At 48.1% G+C, this 17,895-nt stretch overlaps 3 protein-coding genes across 6 annotated transcripts in view; all 3 read left to right on the top strand.

Moving 5' to 3' along the window:
- LOC310702697 (L-threonine 3-dehydrogenase, mitochondrial-like) overlaps positions 1-17,895 on the top strand; it is a 193,235-nt gene that overhangs the window by 110,861 nt on the left and 64,479 nt on the right. The window lies entirely within an intron of this gene.
- LOC310704605 (gallinacin-13-like) lies at positions 7,467-13,756 on the top strand. 2 transcript variants are annotated; one of them, XR_014524916.1, is made up of 4 exons: positions 7,467-7,605; positions 9,185-9,333; positions 11,310-11,401; positions 12,855-13,756. XR_014524916.1 is itself a non-coding variant. In XM_083498255.1 (3 exons), exons 1-3 carry the CDS (start codon positions 7,548-7,550, stop codon positions 11,349-11,351), a joined length of 249 nt encoding a protein of 82 aa, XP_083354381.1. In that variant the 5' UTR covers positions 7,467-7,547; the 3' UTR covers positions 11,352-11,588. The 2 variants fall into 2 exon arrangements, 1 of the variants encoding a protein (XP_083354381.1); XM_083498255.1 differs by lacking the exon at positions 12,855-13,756 and having other exon boundaries at positions 11,310-11,588.
- The window catches only part of MTMR9 (myotubularin related protein 9), a 33,177-nt gene continuing 31,123 nt past the window's right edge, over positions 15,842-17,895 (top strand). Inside the window, exons 1-2 of one of the 3 annotated variants that reach the window (XM_083494488.1) lie at positions 15,842-15,944; positions 17,328-17,692. In XM_083494488.1, coding sequence (XP_083350614.1) covers positions 17,508-17,692 — 185 coding nt within the window. In that variant the 5' untranslated portion in view covers positions 15,842-15,944; positions 17,328-17,507. Of the gene's footprint in view, positions 16,396-17,204; positions 17,230-17,327; positions 17,693-17,895 lie in introns of those variants that run through there. The other 2 variants (XM_083494487.1, XM_083494489.1) reach the window with 2 other exon arrangements.

The raw sequence follows: 17,895 nt of genomic DNA, 5'->3' as shown, positions 1-17,895 counted from the left end.
CTCCTGCTGGCCACATGACCCGGAAGCTGAACGCCGGCTTCCTTGGCCAATAAATTGAGATGAGCGCTGCAACCCCAGAGTCAGTCACGACTGGACCTAATGTTCTGGTGTCCCTTCACCTTTACCTTTACCTTATAGACCAAGTAAGTTTGTTCTGGTATAAGCTTTAGTGTGCATGCACACTTCTTCAGAAGAAGTGTCTGAAGGGATCTGAAGGAGTGTGCATGCACACAAAAGCTTATACCAGAACAAACTTACTTGGTCTATAAGGTGCTACTGGACAATTTTTTTAAAAAATTAATTTTTATTTCAATTGCATCAGACCAACATGGCTACCTACCTGAATCCATATTTATCTATGTTTAGCTCAACAGTTGCCCTCCAGATGTTTCCTGTCTACAAATTCCATTAAGAAGAGTCCATTAAGAAGAGTCTATGTTTAGCTCAACAGTTGCCCTCCAGATGTTTTCTGTCTACAAATTCCATTAAGAAGAGTCCTGATGGATCAGTCTGAAGGTACATCGGGGCCAGCATCCTGTTCACTCAATGGCCAACCAGGTCCTTATATGGGAAGCTCGCAAGCGGCATCTCAGTCCTGACAACCTGACCATTTCACCATTTCATCTGGGGCTGATGGGAGTTGAAGTCAAGCAACATCTGGACCATCACCATCTCTCCATCCCTGGTTTAACACAATCAATGTGCATGGTGGTTTGCAAAGTACAGTGGGAGAAGTTGACACTCCTGGAGAGTTCACAGTCGAAAATTCAACACATTGTAGAACTCTACAATTCTATGAAATCAGAAAATTAAGTTGACTAAGTCCTGGAGAATAAAATGTGCACGGACCCCAGGCCTAGAACGGATCCTTGTGGCACTTCAGAACCAAAACTTTCCTCCTTGTTCTTCCCTTAAGGAAGGGAAACGTCTTTGTGCAATCAGCTGAGTCATGGTTGAACTAGCAGGGAGAATGTCCCATAAACAGTGGGAGGAGGCAATGAACAATAAGCTTTGGATATGTGGCAACTGGGAGGAAAATGCCTGAGAGCAAGTTCAGTGGGCCAGCATGACAGTTTGGAAGAGCAGGCATGGAAAACCTATTGACCGACGATCATCGGTCTTCCTGAACTACTCGGCTTCTGATAACTTTGCCAGCTCACCACGTAATGAATCTGCTCCATGTTCCATCCAGTAGAAATGCATTCTCCCTATTACTCCTATCAGCACTACTAGGAAGACCCCCATTCCCTCAATAAAGAAGTTTCATTTCTCCCTCTCCCTCCCTGCTAGAACTGAGGGGTAGCCAATGAACCTGAGTGTTAGAGGATTCAGTACAGATAAAAGAAAGTATTTATTCAGGCAGTGCATAGGGAAACTATGGGACTCACTCCAGCAGGAAGCAAATGGCTTTAAAAGAGTATTGGAAAAATTCATGGAAGAGAAGGCTATCATTGGCTACTACATACAATGGCTATCTCCTGCTGGATACTCCCTGGTCCTGAATGGGGTGACTGTGCCCCTGAAGGACCAGGTGCACAGCCTGGGAGTCATTCTGGATTCACAGCTGTCCATGGAGGTGCAGGTCAATTCTGTGTCCAGGGCAGCTGTTTACCAGCTCCATCTGGTACGCAGGCTGAGACCCTACCTGCCCGCAGACTGTCTCAACAGAGTGGTGCATGCTCTGGTTATCTCTCGCTTGGACTACTGCAATGCACTCTATGTGGGGCTAACTTTGAAGGTGACCTGGAAATTACAACTAATCCATAATGTGGCAGCCAGACTGGTGACTGGGAGTGGCTGCCAAGACCATATAACACCAGTCCTGAAAGACCTACATTGGCTCCCAGTACGTTTCCGAGCACAATTCAAAGTGTTGGTGCTAGCCTTTAAAGCCCTAAATGGCCTTGATCCAGTATATCTGAAGGAGCATCTCCATTCCCATTGATCAGCCTGGACACGGAAGTCCAGCTCTGAGGGCCTTCTGGTGGTTCCCTCACTGTGAGAAGGGAGGTTACAGGAAACCAGGCAAAGGGTCTTCCCGGTAGCGGCTCCCGCCCTGTAGAATGCCCTCCCGTCAGATATCAAGGAAATAAACAACTATCTGACTTTTAGAAGACATCTGAAGGCAGCCCTGTTTAGGGAAGTTTTTAATGTTTGTAATTTGATTCTGTTTTTAGTGTTCTATTGGGAGCAGCCCGGAGTGGCTGGGGAAATCCAGCCAGATGGACGGGGTATAAATAATAAAATTATTACAGTATTATTATTATTATTATTTATTATTATTATTATTGCCTGCATTGTCAGTATGCCCCTGAATATCAGTTGTTGAGACTCACAGGCAGGGAGAGCATTGTAGTGCTCAGGTCTTGCTTACTGGGTTCCCTTTGAGGGAACTGTGAGAACAGGATTCTGGATTGGATATTCTGCACTTACCACACCATAGCACACTTCTTAGCTTATTGAAGAGATTTTCACAGTTTTATAATCAAGTGTCCATGCACAGGGCTAACTTGCCCGAGGAAATGGGGCGTGCAGAGAGAAAAATGCACTTTGTGGTGCATTCCCCGCCCCTTCCTTACAACAAACAGTCTGATTTTGGTTGAAGTGGGTGTTAGAATTCCTGATCTATGATTGCAGTCATGGGATTGTTGTCTTTCACATGACAGTATATGTTTTGACTCTACAGAGTGGGAAGTGACGAAGACACTGCTGCGTTCCATGAAGTGGGACTATTGTCCTTTGTTCTTTTTTCTGTCTGACGCTAGAGAGAGAGGGAGCCATGTTGCAGTGCTCCGTGTGTGTTTATATGTAAATAAAGGTAGATTAGCCAAAATGCTGAGTTGCTGTCACGCAAGGGGCGCAAATTCTGTGGCTCTCTAAATGTGCCGGTGTCGGTTGGCATCGGTCACTGTGATGTTCGGGCTGAAGAAAGCTTATGAAGCTCCTGAACAAACGACCAGGAGGGAGAGAACATGCCAGTCGGGCATGTTTCTCTGCCAGGGTCCTACTCGAGTGTAGGCTGAACTCCTGACAGCAGGTTCATTGGGTGAGAACACCAGCTCTGTCTTAATTGGTGAGCCTGAATTTGCTGCTATGCGCTTGAATCCCACCTGTCTACAAGCTGTTGCAGACACATTCCAGATCACCTGGGATGATCAATTCCCAGTGTACAGCTAGAGAGCCCAGGTTGCATCAGTGGGTATTGGTCTTTGCCTGCCTCAGACTCCTCCTTAAGGTGCAGCTATGCTTCCCACAGACTCGCCTGACGCCGAGTGAGACTCTAAAGGAGCTCCTGTTTCCTTTGGGACCCCGGTCGTATGCAACACTGCTTGTGCCCCGATTAACCTCTCTGAGGAAGTGAAGTGAGGCAAGAGGAGTTGGGAGGGAGAAGGAGGCTGGTTTGGCAGCTGCCTTCTGCTCCGGAGGGAATGGTTGGAGCAAAGGCACTTTCCTGCCTTGCTCCAGTGGAGCTGAAAGAGCCATCCGTGGCTGAGAGAGAGCTTCCTCAGAGGAGAGGAAGCCTGGGCCACTGAGTTTTTCAGTGATCATGCCTTACAGAAGGGCAGATCTCCGATGAGATGGAGAAGTCACTGTGGAGACCAAAACTGTTCCCATGGAATCTTCTTCTTTTTAACCCTTTACCTAGAGCATGTCTGTCTGTCGGCATATCTATCTCTACATCCATCTATCTAGAAGCTCAGCAAAAAATATAGCAAGGTGTGACTGGACCATTCTGTGAATGGTCACAGAAATCAGACAGTGAGAAATATTTGAACATACAACAACAAGAAGATGAACAACAACAATTTATTATTTACACCCCACCCATCTGGCTGGGCTTCCCCAGCCACTCTGGGCGACTTCCAACAAAATATTCAAATATAGTAATGCATCAAACATTAAATGCTTCTCTAAACAGGGCTGCCTTCAGATGTCTTCTAAAAGTCAGGTAGTTGTTTTTCTCTTTGACATCTGGTGGGAGGGCATTCCAAAGGGCAGGTGCCACTACCAAGAAGGCCCTCTGCCTGGTTCCCTGTAACTTGGCTTTTCACAGGGAGGGAACCGCCAGAAGGCCCTTGGCGCTGGATCTCAGTGTCCGGGCAGAACGATGGGGGTGGAGATGCTCCTTCAGATATACTGGACCGAGGCCGTTTACAACCTTACAGGCCTTCAAACTAGGCCCCCTCTGATACAGTGCACAATTGACAACGTTCGTAGAACTGTTGGAAACTTCTGGAGAAGTCCTCTTTCCGTACTGCTTTCAGTCCCCTCATCACAGCAGCTTGGACATGGTGAAATGTTGGAAAATCTGGGCCCTTTCAGTGCAGATTTCAGTTTTGGAAAAAGAAAGAAATCCAGTAGGGCCAGATCTGGAGAATATGGAGGGTGCGACAACTCAGTAACCTCAGTGACAATTTCATGCAGAATATACAATTCTTCTGCCATCATTTGGACGGACAAATGCCGATCATGCATCAATAATTCATGAACTCTGTCGACATTTGCCGCTCTTCTGCTCCTCGACGGTCTGCCTGGCTGAGGGTCATCTTCAATGGTTTCCTTCATGGAAACGCTTAAACCAGGAGCAGGTGCCACAGGAGTGGCAAGGATCCTAATTGCTAAAAACTGGAAAGAAGAAACTGTGCCAACAAAAACGGAATGGCAAGACAAACTGTTAGAGTATATTGAACTGGCTAGATTAACAGAGGCAATTAGAGATCACACTAGACAAGAGTTTCAAAAAGCATGAGGAAAATTCAGAGAATACTTCACAAAACAGTGCCCTAAAATACATACCTGGACTTGTTTCGTTTAATGTCTGCAAGAGACTTTGTGGATATTTAAGTTATAATTAGAAAAAATCTTAATAATTATACATAAAGGAAACAGTTAAGAAGAAGTGAATAAGGAGGCCAGATACAGGATAAAGGAAGTCTTTTATTTGGTTGTTTGTATTGTTGTATGTTATGCTTACTGTATGTCTGCCTGTCTGCGTGTGCGTGGGTTGCGATTCATCGCTTCTGCGCATGTGTGTGATGTCATTTTGAGTGCCTGCGCATGCACGAGCAGTGAAACCTGGAAGTCACCTGTTCCACTACTTCTGGGTCGCCACGAGACGTATCCTGAAAGAACGTAACCTGAACTGAACGTAACAAGAGGTATGACTGTAGCCCACTGCAATATCCCAGTACTATCAGGATGCCTCCTTTCCAGCTCTGGGGTAACTCTCTTTTGTAAAACCTCAATATATTTTGTCGAGTGCATCACTCCTCCTGTTGGCTGCAGGCTTCTGACACCATAATGATCAACCGACTTTTCGTGTTTGTTTTGAGTACAGGATTATTCACACATTACATTCTCACACATTACATGTTGTATTGTCCCATCTATTCGGCCTTCAGGGATGCGATGTTACAAACTATTCCCAAATCAATAGCCAACTCTGAGGACCAAGTAAAGTTTTTACTGGTGGACGCTGATCCACGGATTTCTCACGTGGTAGCGGTCTTTGTGGTGAAGGCTATGAAAACTAGGGTATGGTTCCTGGATGAAATGGTGAGGTCCCTCCCATTGCTCCCCTAATAATAATAATAATAATAAATTTTATTTATATCCCGCCCTCCCCAGCCGAAGCCGGGCTCAGGGCGGCTAACAGCAATAAAACAGTACAAAAGTACAGCATAAACAACATTCTAAAATCATTCATTATAAAAATTAATTAATTCAAGCCACTAGCAACCATTGGGCCAGAGCTCTGCGAAGATTGCCGAGGGAGGGAGTCAGGCTGTGCCCTGGCCAAAGGCCTGGTGGAACAGCTCTGTCTTGCAGGCCCTGCGGAAGGATGTCAAGTCCCGCAGGGCCCTGGTCTCTTGTGACAGAGTGCTCCACCAGATCGGAGCCACAGCCGAAAAAGCCCTGGCTCTAGTTGAGGCCAGCCTAACTTCTCTGTGGCCTGGGACCTTCAAGATGTTTTTATTTGAAGACCGTAGGTTTCTCTGTGGGGCATACCAGGAGAGGCGGTCCCGTAGGTACAAGGGTCCTAGGCCATATAGGGCTTTAAAGGTTAAAACCAGCACCTTAAACCTGATCCTGTACTCCACCGGGAGCCAGTGCAGCTGGTATAGCACCGGGTGAATGTGGTCTCGCAGCGAAGACCTCGTAAGGAGTCTCGCTGCAGCATTCTGCACCCGCTGGAGTTTCTGGGTCAGTCTCAAGGGCAGCCCCACGTAGAGCGAGTTACAATAATCCAGTCTGGAGGTGACCGTCGCATGGATCACAGTGGCTAGGTCAGGGCGAGAGAGGTAAGGAGCCAACTGCTTAGCTTGGAGGAGATGGAAAAATGCCGCCTTTGTTATAGCTGCAATCTGCGCCTCCATGGAAAGGGAGGTGTCGAAGATTACACCCAAACTCTTAACGGACGGTGCTGGCACTAATTGCGCCCCCGCAAGAGATGGGAGTTGCCCCCCCAATCCCATATCGCCCCGTCCCAGCCACAGGACCTCTGTCTTCGAAGGATTTAGCTTCAACCGGCTCCCACGTAACCATCCAGCCACAGCTTCCAAACATCTGGTCAGTGTGTCTGGGGCCGAGTCAGGATGGCCATCCATCAACAGATAGAGTTGGGTGTCATCGGCATACTGATGACAACCCAGCCCAAAACTCCGAACAAGCTGGGCGAGGGGGCGCATAAAGATGTTGAAAAGCATCGGGGAGAGTATCGCACCCTGAGGTACTCCACACACCAAGGAGTGGCGCGATGACAATTCCCCCCCAAGCGCCACACTCTGTCCCCGACCAGAGAGAAACGAGCGCAGCCATTGAAGGACTGTGCCCTGGATCCCCACGTCGGCAAGGCGGTGGTCCAGAAGATCGTGATCGACCATGTCGAAAGCTGCTGATAGATCTAGAAGAATCAGCAGCCCCGACCCGCCTCGATCCAGCTGTCTACGAAGGTCATCTGTTAGGGCGACCCTAACCTGTTGCTGTATCTTCTTTCCTGAATGGCGGGGTTTTTGGGGTAGTTTCCTTGCTGGGACAGCATGGCAGGAATTTTAGCTTATTTTTATAATTTTATTGTTTATCTTTTAATAATGTTTTATGGTATTTTGTGTAAAGGCATGGACCTCACAAATCTAATAAACTTGTTGTTGTTGTTGAGTACAGGATTATGGATAAGACAGAAAACAAGATTTGTTTCAATTATTTTGCACAAGGGTGTAGCTTCACTCTCACCCTCCATGCTCTGTCCTGCCTATGCCTGCCCCACTTCTGATCACTGTCTCCAGTATGTTTAAAGTCAGAGGTTGGCTGCCCTGAATTTGAGCAATGCTACAAGAGCCTTAAACATCAATCAGGGCGCCCATCGTTCTCCCAGCTGGTGCACTGGGGTGGAGCGACACTAGAGTATGGAGGAGGAAGAGTTGGGAGGCCGGAGACTCTGTGTTCCTTCACACACACACCCTGCAGTTTCTTAGGCACATCTCTTTTGTCGTTCACTTTCCTTCTTGGGTGCTTCCAGACCTCTCACATCCTATCAACTCGCACCCATGGGGCATTCTGTAGTTCTTTTCCCTCTCGTCCTTTTTCTCTCCATTGCTCAGGCAGGTAAGAAAAGAATTTTGTGTATGTGTGTGCTGGTCCTGAGGGTTAACCGTGAGGCGAGGTCCGAGTCCAGTCCGAGGTCGAGGGTGCAGTATGGAGGCTGTCCATCAAAGCTGAAACTGGGAGCAGGGCAGGGAGTCGGGTGAGGTCAGGAACTCTGGCAGAAGAGCAGGACAGGGTGCAGGCAGGAACAGGCTACCAACAATGTTGCTCCCGCAACCTGGGACTGGGGCTGGCTGGCTTTTATCTGCCCCGAGGCATAGGGCGGCCCCGATCCTCTGGTGACTCGCCTCTCCTGGCCTGGAGGCGAGCAGTCCTCCTGCGGAAACTTAGTTCCCTCCACCTCTCTGCCCTGAGCCTCTGAGGCTCAGGAGAGGCTGGGGGGTCACCGGACCCAGAAGCAACCTCAGCTTCCCCTGACAGGGCTAAGAGTGGAGCACCTGCAGGCAATGGGTCCTCCATCACCTCAGGAGCCAGAGCAGACTCAGCTGGTGCCTGCACCTGAGGATCCAGCACAGGTGAGGATCCTTCAGGCTCAAGCCCCAGCCCCGGCTCAGCTGGTTTTGGAGGTGGGGACTCCTGTGCAGGCTGAGATTCCTCAGGTTCAGCCTCTGAGTCTGAATCCCAGGCCATCACAATGTGTGTGTATGTGTTGGGGGGGGGGGTTCCTCTGATAGCCTTGGTTTTTCTTCTAAGGGCTTATGCACAACTCCATTTCCTCCACCTCTTTCCCCTGGGAAAACCTGTAGTGAACAATAATTGGGTTGTCCATGGAAGGCTCCAATTTAGCGCTAAAGAGCAGGTTTTCCAGGAGAGAAACAGTGCAGCAGTGGCAAAACCACGCGGACACATCCCTAGAAAGTGCAGGACATGCAGGAAAGTTCTCAGACCCGTGTTTTCTAGCCACGGGACAAGCAGAAGTGTGGATGTACTCTAGGTGGAAGGGAGATGTTTTCCTCCCTTTCTCAAACTACTAGATATCCAGAGAAACTGAACGTGGAAATATTCAGGTCAGACAAAAGGAGGGACTTCTTCACGCAGAGAGTGATGATGATGATGATGATTTTATTATTTATATCCAACCAGTGCAGCATCTTAATGTAGTGATTTCCCCCTCTGCACCCCTTTCATAACTCCATTTTTATAAATCATTTGTCCATCCATAGCTCAAATTTTTACTACAAGTTTTCTGTCAATCCTACCAATGTATGTAACTCTTTACAATAGCTTTTCAAATAAATTATAGACTTTCCCCATTCTTTATTAAAGAGGTCCTCTTCCTGGTTTCTAATTCTGCATGTAAGCTTTGCCATCTTGATGTCGTTCATCAGTTTTGTCTGCCACTCTTCTTTGGTGGGAGTTGTAGACCCTTAGGATCATCTAGTCCAACCCCCTGCAAAACACAGTCAGTCGCAGCAAAAGCAGCATGGCTCCATCAGTGGCGGATTTATGTATGCCAAGCAAAATCCCTTATTTGGGCTGCTGATCCCTTATTTCGAGGCTCCTAGTCCCTTATTTTCAAATCTGTAAGTTGACAGCTATGACCCGAAGCTGACGCCCAGAACCGTTTTTCCTGGTCCAGGACGCAGAAGGCAAACAGATACGCAGACCTGCATCCTACGGGACGGCTACTGCAGGAACAAATGCAACGAGACCACCTGGGCCATCACAGAATTAGACCTTGGGACCTGCGCCAATGGGAGGCAGAGGTGTTGCCGACCTGAGGAGCTGGTAAGGGAGCCTGTAGCAGTAACACCAGCAGGGCTGTGGCAGATTCAGAACTGCAGGGTCTCTTCATAGGGTTGCCAGGTGAGGAGCATCCCAGATCCTGAGATATAAGGCCCAAAGCTGTTGACCTAGGGGGTGGCCCCCTGATAGTGTCACAGCCCCTCCAAGTGTCCCTATTTTCCAGGGACAGATCCAGACTTACAGAGTCCATCCTGATTTCTGGGCAGGGTATATTAATAACAACAACAACAACTAATAAATAAATAATAACTAATAATAATGGCCTCAGTCCAGTATAGCTGAAAGAGATCGTTTCTGGGGTGAGCACTATCCTGCGCTATCTCTGCAGCTTTCTTGTGACACCTGGAAGCATAGATTTGATCCAAGGTGGGAAGAGTGCACCCAATTATTCTCTCCGCAGTCTTTACAACCCTGGACAGCATTGTTTTTCCCCTGACTCTCAAACCACACACACAGACCATAAGTTAATGCATTCTCAACAGTACAATGGTAAAATGCCATCAACAGGTCCTTTGAGATTATTTAAACAATATAATTATTTATACAATACAATTTATACAATACACAATTATACAATAATAGGGATGCATTGCAACAATCCGTGCAGCTCTCCTTGTGTTGCCCTTCAGCTGTAGCTACTATTTTCTGTGCACATACCCGGGCAAACAGTTTGGAGTGTTCCAACATCTTAACTTAATTGGTGTTTTGTGCGAATTTCACCTTCACCCCATTCCCTCGAAACTGAAGCATCTTGGGTTTTGGGGGGTTCCTAAATCCTTCGCCCTGGAGCATACAGTGGCTAAAAGGCTCTCCTTTTATTCTGACTGGGCGCTCGTCCACACTTTTGCTTGTGCAGTGCTAAGAAAGCACACGGCTGGGTGGTTTAGCTTGCCTATGCTTTTTAGGCACGGGTCTGAGTGGTTTAGCACTCAATCAGAACAAATGACAACCCATGAGAAACCCGCTTGCCCATTGTTCCAATTCAGGGCTAAACTGTAGGTTTCTTGGCCGGGGTGGGGGAGCGACAGGGAAAACAGAGACGTAAATGAACCCTGACTCTAGGATACTGGAGACAAAGACCTAGTGATAGGTCATGTGTTGGCTACTCTTCTTCTCTGCCTGGCCCTATCAGTCCCTACGGTTGCCATACGTCCCAGACATAGCCAGAATACTGCAGTTGGAAGCAGTGTCTGGGCTAAGATCGTTTAAAAGTCCTAGAAAATCCGGACGTATGGCAACCACTGTCGGAAGTGTAGATTTTGGTGGTTTTTTATTTTAATAATAATAATAATAATACTTTATTATTTATACCCCACCCATCTGGCTGGGTTTTCCCAGCCACTCTGGGCAACTCCCAATAGAATATTAACAACACGCTAAAACATCAAACATTAAAAACTTCCCTAAACAGGGCTGCCTTGAGGTGTCTTCTAAAAGTCAGATAGCTGTTTATTTCCTTGACATCTGGTGGGGGGGGGCGGCGTTCCACAGGCCGGGCGCCACCACTGAGAAGGCCCTCTGAGATTTTGCAAAGAAAGCTCAACAACTTTTGTGTCCAGGTTTTCACTTTTTGAAATATGGCAACCCTATCAGCTCCCCACTCCACCCAGGGCTCAGGACAACTACAAAGTGGGGGGGGGACAACACCCCCTCCTACTCCCTACAGGTGGAAAATGACTACAGTGGTACCTCGGGTTAAGAACGTAATTCGTTCTGGAGGTCCGTTCTTAACCTGAAACTGTTCTTAACCTGAAGCACAACTTTAGCTAATGGGGCCTCCTGCTGCCGCTGCACAATTTCTGTTCTCATCCTGAAGCAAAGTTCTTAACCTGAGGTAATATTTCTGGGTTAGTGGAGTCTGTAACCTGAAGCGTATGTAACCCGAGGTACCACTGTACAGAGCTGCAAAAGGAGAATTGTTATGCTTTCATAGTCTGACTGCAAATGTTCTCCCTTAGCTTCCCAGCCACCAGGAGATCTCAGATGGACCCCAGCTGTGACAATTGCCTTCCTTTCCTTTGGTGTGTTCTTCATTCGGGAAGGTAAGAAGGTAAGAAGGGCTTTGCCTTAGTGTCTTGGCTCTGCACGCAGAGGGTTGCATGACAGGACTGGAAAGGTCCCTTCCCTGAAGCCCCACAGAATGACCACCAGAGTCCCTCCAGATATGATTTCTATTCTCATCCTGAAGCAAAGTTCTTAGCCCGAGCTACTATTTCTGGGTTAGTGGAGTCTGTAACCTGAAGCGTCTGTAACCCGAAGTACCACTGTATACATAGAGAGAGAAATATTTGAAGATGGCTCTCATATCTCCTCTGAGTCCCCTCTTCTCCAGGCTAAACATACCCAGCTCCTTCAATCGCTCCTTATAAGGCTTAGTTTCCAGACCACTGATCACCTTGGTTGCCCTCCTCTGCACACATTCCAGCTTGTCGACATCTTAAATTGTGGTGTCCAGAAATGGACACAGCATTCCAGGTGTGGTCTAAGATGGAATAGAGCAAAACCTCTTACTTCCCTTGATCTGGACAATATACTTCTGTTGATGAACCTGGAGCGATACTACAGGGGCTGCTCCAAGGCACTGTGGGTAATTAAAATGGCTTCTGGAAGCTAAGTCTGCAGATGCCGCACGTCAAAGCCCCTTGGGACCATGAAGCTCATGGGGGGACCTTGAGATGGTTACCATCACTCAGCATAGCCTACCTCACAGGGTTGTTGTGAGGATAAATGGGAGGGGAATGGGGGGGGAGACCCATGGGTATCACACTGAGCTCCTTGAATGGTGGGTTGTTGTGCTGGGCCTGAGGGTAACCTGAGCAACGCGGTCCAGGTCCAGTCCTGAATCCAAGGGTTCCGTGAGGAGTCAGACCGACAGGGCCAAGGCAGGACATGAGGCAGGAAACCAGGCAAGGTCAGGCACAGGATCACAGGCAGGTTCTGGCAAACTGCAACGTTGCTCCCACACCCAGGGACGGGGTCCAGCAGCCTTTTATCTCTGTCGGGGTAGCGGCCGGTCCTGATTCCCCAGTGACTCGCCTCCGTGTTTCACCTGAAGGCAAGCACTCCTCCTGCGAGTACTCAGGTCTCTCCTTCTCTCAGACCTTAGTCTCTGCAGCTCAGGAGACGTCGGTGGGTTACTAGACCCAGAGGCCGCCTCAGCCTCTCCTGACCCAAATGGTAGTGGAGTAGCTGTAAGTGATGGCCCAGCTGGAGGCAACGAGGTCATCCCCACATCTGGAGCCAGGGCAGGCTCAGGCCCCTGACTCGGCCCAGCTGGTGTTTGCTGCAGGGGAACTTGTGCAGACTGGGGCTCTTCAGGATCAGGCCCCAGACTAGGTTCAGATGATGCTTGAGGCAAAGGATCCAGTGCGGACTGAGACTCCTCTGGCTCCGAGTCCCAAGCCATCACAGTTGCAAGCTGCAGAAATGGCTGCCAGGATTCCCCTAGGACTGGGGAAAACAAGCTTGGGCATCATATCACCTCTCAGTCTCCTCTTTTCCAGGCTAAACATACCCATGTCCCTCAACTGTTCCTCATACAGCTTGGTTTCCAGACCCTGGATCATCTTGGTTGACCTCCTCTGAACATCTTCCAGCTTGTCAAGATCCTTCTTAAATTGTGGTGCCCAGAACTGGACCCAATATTCCGGGTGTGGCCTGACCAAGGCAGAATGCAGCAAGACTACGACTTCCCTTGATTGGGACACTATATGTTGATGCAGCCTAGAATCACATCAGCTTCTTTTGCTGTTGCATCACGCTGTTGACTTGTGTTAAGCTTGTGGTTCACTAAGACCCTTATATCTTTTTCAACTGGCAAGCCCACATCCTGAAGTTGTGCGTCTGCTTATTCCTGCCTAAGTGCAGAACCTTTCGTTTGTCCGTAGTGAGACTGATTTCTTGTAGTTTTATAGTTTTGGCCCAGGTCTCCAATCTGTTAAAGCCCTCTTGAACCCTGATTCTATATTCGGAGGTATTAGCTACCCCTCCCAGTTTGGCACCATTGGCAAATTTGAGAAGTATATTCCTTTATCCCCCCACAATAAAAACATTGTCCAGTAGCACCTTGGAGACCAAACTACGTTTGTTTTTGGTATGAGCTTTCGTGTGCATGCACACTTCTTCAGATACACTGAAACAGAAGTCACCAGACCTGTATATATAGTGAGAGGGTGGGGAGGGGTATTACTCAGAAGGGTGTTGGGATTGGGTGATTTTGGCTGATAGGTGTGGCAAACCTGTTGACAACTGTTAACGACTGCAGTTGGTCTTACAGGGAAAAACAAGGGATGCGATGGCCAAAAATAGCTTTATCATGTATAATGAGATAAGAATCCAATGTCTCTCCACGGTTTTAAGTTTGGTAATAAGTTGTAATTCAGCAACTTCTCTTTCCAGTCTATTTTTTTGGGGACATTTTAATTATTTTTTATATTGTACAGTGGTACCTCGGGTTAAGAACTTAATTTATTCTGGAGGTCCGTTCTTAACCTGACCCTGTTCTTAACCTGAGGTACCACTTTAGCTAAGTGTTGCTGCCGCCGTGCCTCCGCCGTGCGATTTCTGTTCTCATCCTGAAGCAAAGTTCTTAACCCGAGGTATTATTTCTGGGTTAGCGGAGTCTGTAACCTGAAGCGTATGTAACCCAAGGTACCACTGTATATTTCTACTGTGTCAGACCAACACGGCTACCTACGTGAACCTATATCCCAAGTTATTGAGGATCATAGCTTATGATACTAATACAATATTGTTGAATGGAAGGGAATGGACTTGTGTGTTCTGTTCTGTTTGACCAACACTGGAACAGCAAACTGCTTCCCTCTAGTGTCCAGAGCCACAAAAAAACACAAAGCCTTGCTATTTGCTTTAACAGCATTCATTTTCCCAATTTTGAAGCACCTCATTTAAGGGGCTAGTCCTTAAGACAGAGAGCACCCTGCCCATTCATCTCACACACGGGAATGTACTCTGCATACTCTGCATACACTCAGAGGCACTTCTCTCCCTTCAAATTCTACAAAGGACTGAGCCAAGCCCCCGGGCACAATATATGCATATGTACATATAAAAACAACACACTCACACATATATGCATATTAGTATAGTGGTGCCCACCCTGTGGAACTCCCTCCCTTCAGATGTCAAGGAGATAAAAAAACTACACAACCTTTAGAAGACATCTGAAGGCAGCCCTGTATCAGGATGTCTTTAATGTTTGATGCTTTATAGTTTATTATGTTTTTATATGTGCTGTAAACCGCCCAGGGAGGCTGGGGAAATCCAGATGGGTGGGGTATTATAAATAAATATTTTAAATTAAAAAAAATACACACACATATTCAATGACCAATAAAAGAAAATACAATACACACACACATACATACATGTACAGTGGTACCTCAGGATGCGAACAGGATCCGTTCCGGAGCCCTGTTCACATCCTGAACATACCGTAAGACGTGACAGTGCGTCTGCGTGTGTCGCCGCTTCCGCGCATGCGCATAATGTCTTTCTGACTGTCAGCGAAACCCGGAAGTAACGTGCTCCGTTACTTCTGGGTCGCTGCAGAGCGCAACCCGAACGAGCTCAACCTGAAGCGTATTTATCTCGAGGTATGACTGTATATGAGGGACGCGGGTGGCGCTGTGGGTTAAACCACAGAGCCTAGGACTTGCCGATCAGAAGGTGCGTGGTTCGAATCCCCGCGACAGGGTGAGCTCACGTTGCTCGGTCCCTGCTCCTGCCAACCTAGCAGTTTGAAAGCACATCAAAGTGCAAGTAGATAAATAGGTACCGCTCTGGCGGCGTTTCCATGCGCTGCTCTGGTTCGCCAGACGCGGCTTAGTCATGCTGGCCACATGACCCGGAAGCTGTACGCCAGCTCCCTCGGCCAATAAAGCGAGATGAGTGCTGCAACCCCAGAGTCGGTCACGGCTAGACCTAGTGTTCAGGGGTCCCTTTACCTTTTATGATTGTATATATATACTGAACCTAATGGTCAGGGGTCCCTTTACCTATATATATATATATATATATGTATATGTATATATATATATATATATATATATACACACACACAAATATATATCCACACACATACACACACACACACACACACACACACACACATATATATATATATATATATACACACACACACACACACACACACACACATATACACACACATAATATATTTTATATCTTACACCCACCCACACCAATATACACGCACATTCACTCACAGTCACATTCACACGCACAACGGCCAATTCAAAACAAACCCTCGCCTTGCCTCGCCCGATTATGACGGAGCAGGATTTGATACCGGAACCGCCTCGCTGCGGGGCCGAGTTTCCAGCCGGCACCTTCCCTCCCGCGGCCTAATTTCCGGTAAGGCAAAAAGAGAGCGAGAAACACACTAAAGAGAGGCGGGGAAGGAGAAAAGCGAAGGACCCGGAGGCAACTTCCCCGCTTCCCAGCTGCCTCGCCTCATTGGTCGCCGGGGAGCGTCCCGTGGGGGCGAGGCGGCCCTGCCCCCTCCGCCACTCCGCCTCCGGGCAGCGCCGGCCCCGCCTCCCGGCTGTTTCGTGTGTATTTTCATTATTATTATCGCTATTATTATTAATATCACTATTCCTCTCCTCATTTCTCCTCTCCTCATTTCCTTTCCCCCTCCCCCTCCCAAAATAACGGCCAACCGCCTCAACATCCGGGTACCGGAGGGGAGCTCTTCCTGTCTCCTGGAGCCTCTATAGGGGAGGCAGAGGAAGGAAGGAGGGTTGGTTGGGGGCAAAGGAAAAGGGTTCCCCCCCCTAGACTGGGAGAAAGGCGGGCTCTGTGTGTGTGTGTGTGTATATATACCTTTATCTCTACAATATTGCATATATTGCGTGTGGCATCCAGACTATTATTATTATTATTTAAAAAAACAGCCTTTTGTTGCCAGGCCCCCCCCAAATATTCCTCCACTATGGAGTCCAAGACCCCCCTCTGACAGCTGGGGGCCCAGCCCCCCAACCTCCTTCCCCTCTCCAAAAGGTGGGTATTGATTCTTTAATTCTTTCTCTCTCTCCATCCCCCCCCCACTTCCTCACCTCAACAAGTTCTTCTGAGATTAGGGGGGGTTCCCCTCCCCACAGCCCTCTGATTTATAGGGGGTAGGGTTGGTCGGTTATTGGCGTTCTCGTTTTGCGTGTCGCGGGCGAAGGGCGGCGTGCAGTTTGAATAAATAGTAATAGAGTCATAATTGCTCCCATTTCTGATTCCATGAGCTGGGCAGGAGTGGGTGGGGTGTTAACTCCCCATCTTGAAGTCCTGGTGGGTGGGTAGGTGGGAGGCGATTACCCTTTTCTGTTGTTAGGAGCGGGGAGTTCAGCTGCCTCTCCCTCCCCTGGGTGTGTGGGGTATATGTGTGGAGGGGGGAACCATTCTCAGGTAATTGGACCCCCCCCCCCACTGAATTGGGATCTCTGTTCTGCACAAGGTCTTCCCTGGCTTCTGTGTTAGGGGAGCGTGGGTTTATTCTGCACCTGTTATCCATGCCTAGGAGCTGGAAATGGATCCACTTCTGGTGGTTTGTGGATGGGAGGGTCCGAGTGGGTGGGTTTGAGGTGTTCTGACCACACCAGGTGCTGTGATTTTAGTCCTTAGGGGTGGGAGGGCAGGACCTTTGAATTCTCTCCAAAAGTCCTTAAGGCCCTTAATAACGTGTTAAGACTTCTGCTTTACTTCCTTTTGCACATTTGCACCTGGAGAGAGCTGTGATTGTGACATCCCCAGATACCTGCCTTTCATTAGCACCTTGGTTTGTGACATCTTCCCCACCCACTCCCCAGAGAGCTTTCCTCTTTCCTAAAACTTCTCCCATACCTTGTAAGTTATCCTGCCCCTTTCTCAAAACACCCTTAATATTTGCTATCCTTTTCTAAGCTAGAAATGGTTCATGATTTCTCATGTCTTCCCCCAACCAGTAAGAAATTGGATCCTGCAGCGATGACCTCTGCTGGGCCGCTAACTCTCAGCTAGTGCCGTGATCTTGAAGCTTGTGGCCTCCTGTGGAAGCTACCAAGAATTTTGGGTTATATCTTGCTGGAAGATTCGAGTTGGCACTGGTTTGCTTATAAGAACGTTGTGCTGGAGCTGAGGGAAACATGGAGTTTGCTGAGCTCATCAAGACGCCACGGGCCGACAACGTGGTCCTTCACCGCCCCTTCTACCCAGCAGTGGAGGGGACGCTGTGCTTGACAGGCCATCACCTCATCTTCTCCTCGCGGCGGCAAGACAATGTTGAGGAACTGTGGCTTCTGCATTCCAACATTGATTCCATTGAAAAACGGTGAGGGAGCTTTTATCTTTGCGTTGCAGGCAGTTAACGGAGGAGGAAAATGAGCTGCGTACTGCAGAAGAAACATGTAATTTTCATTCAACATTTGAATGTGTAAGAAAAAAGCATTTGGAGACAGCATGGTGGGCAAGGAAAGCACATATACACTCAGGTCATTATTGTCTGCTTCCCAAAGGCATCTGGTTGGCCACTGC

This window comes from Podarcis liolepis (assembly GCF_965112155.1).
Source record: "Podarcis liolepis genome assembly, chromosome: 3".
NCBI classification, from domain to species: Eukaryota; Metazoa; Chordata; class Lepidosauria; order Squamata; family Lacertidae; genus Podarcis; species Podarcis liolepis.
The sequence above is the reverse complement of the archived record's forward strand: the minus strand, read 5'-3'. Positions and strand labels throughout refer to the sequence as shown.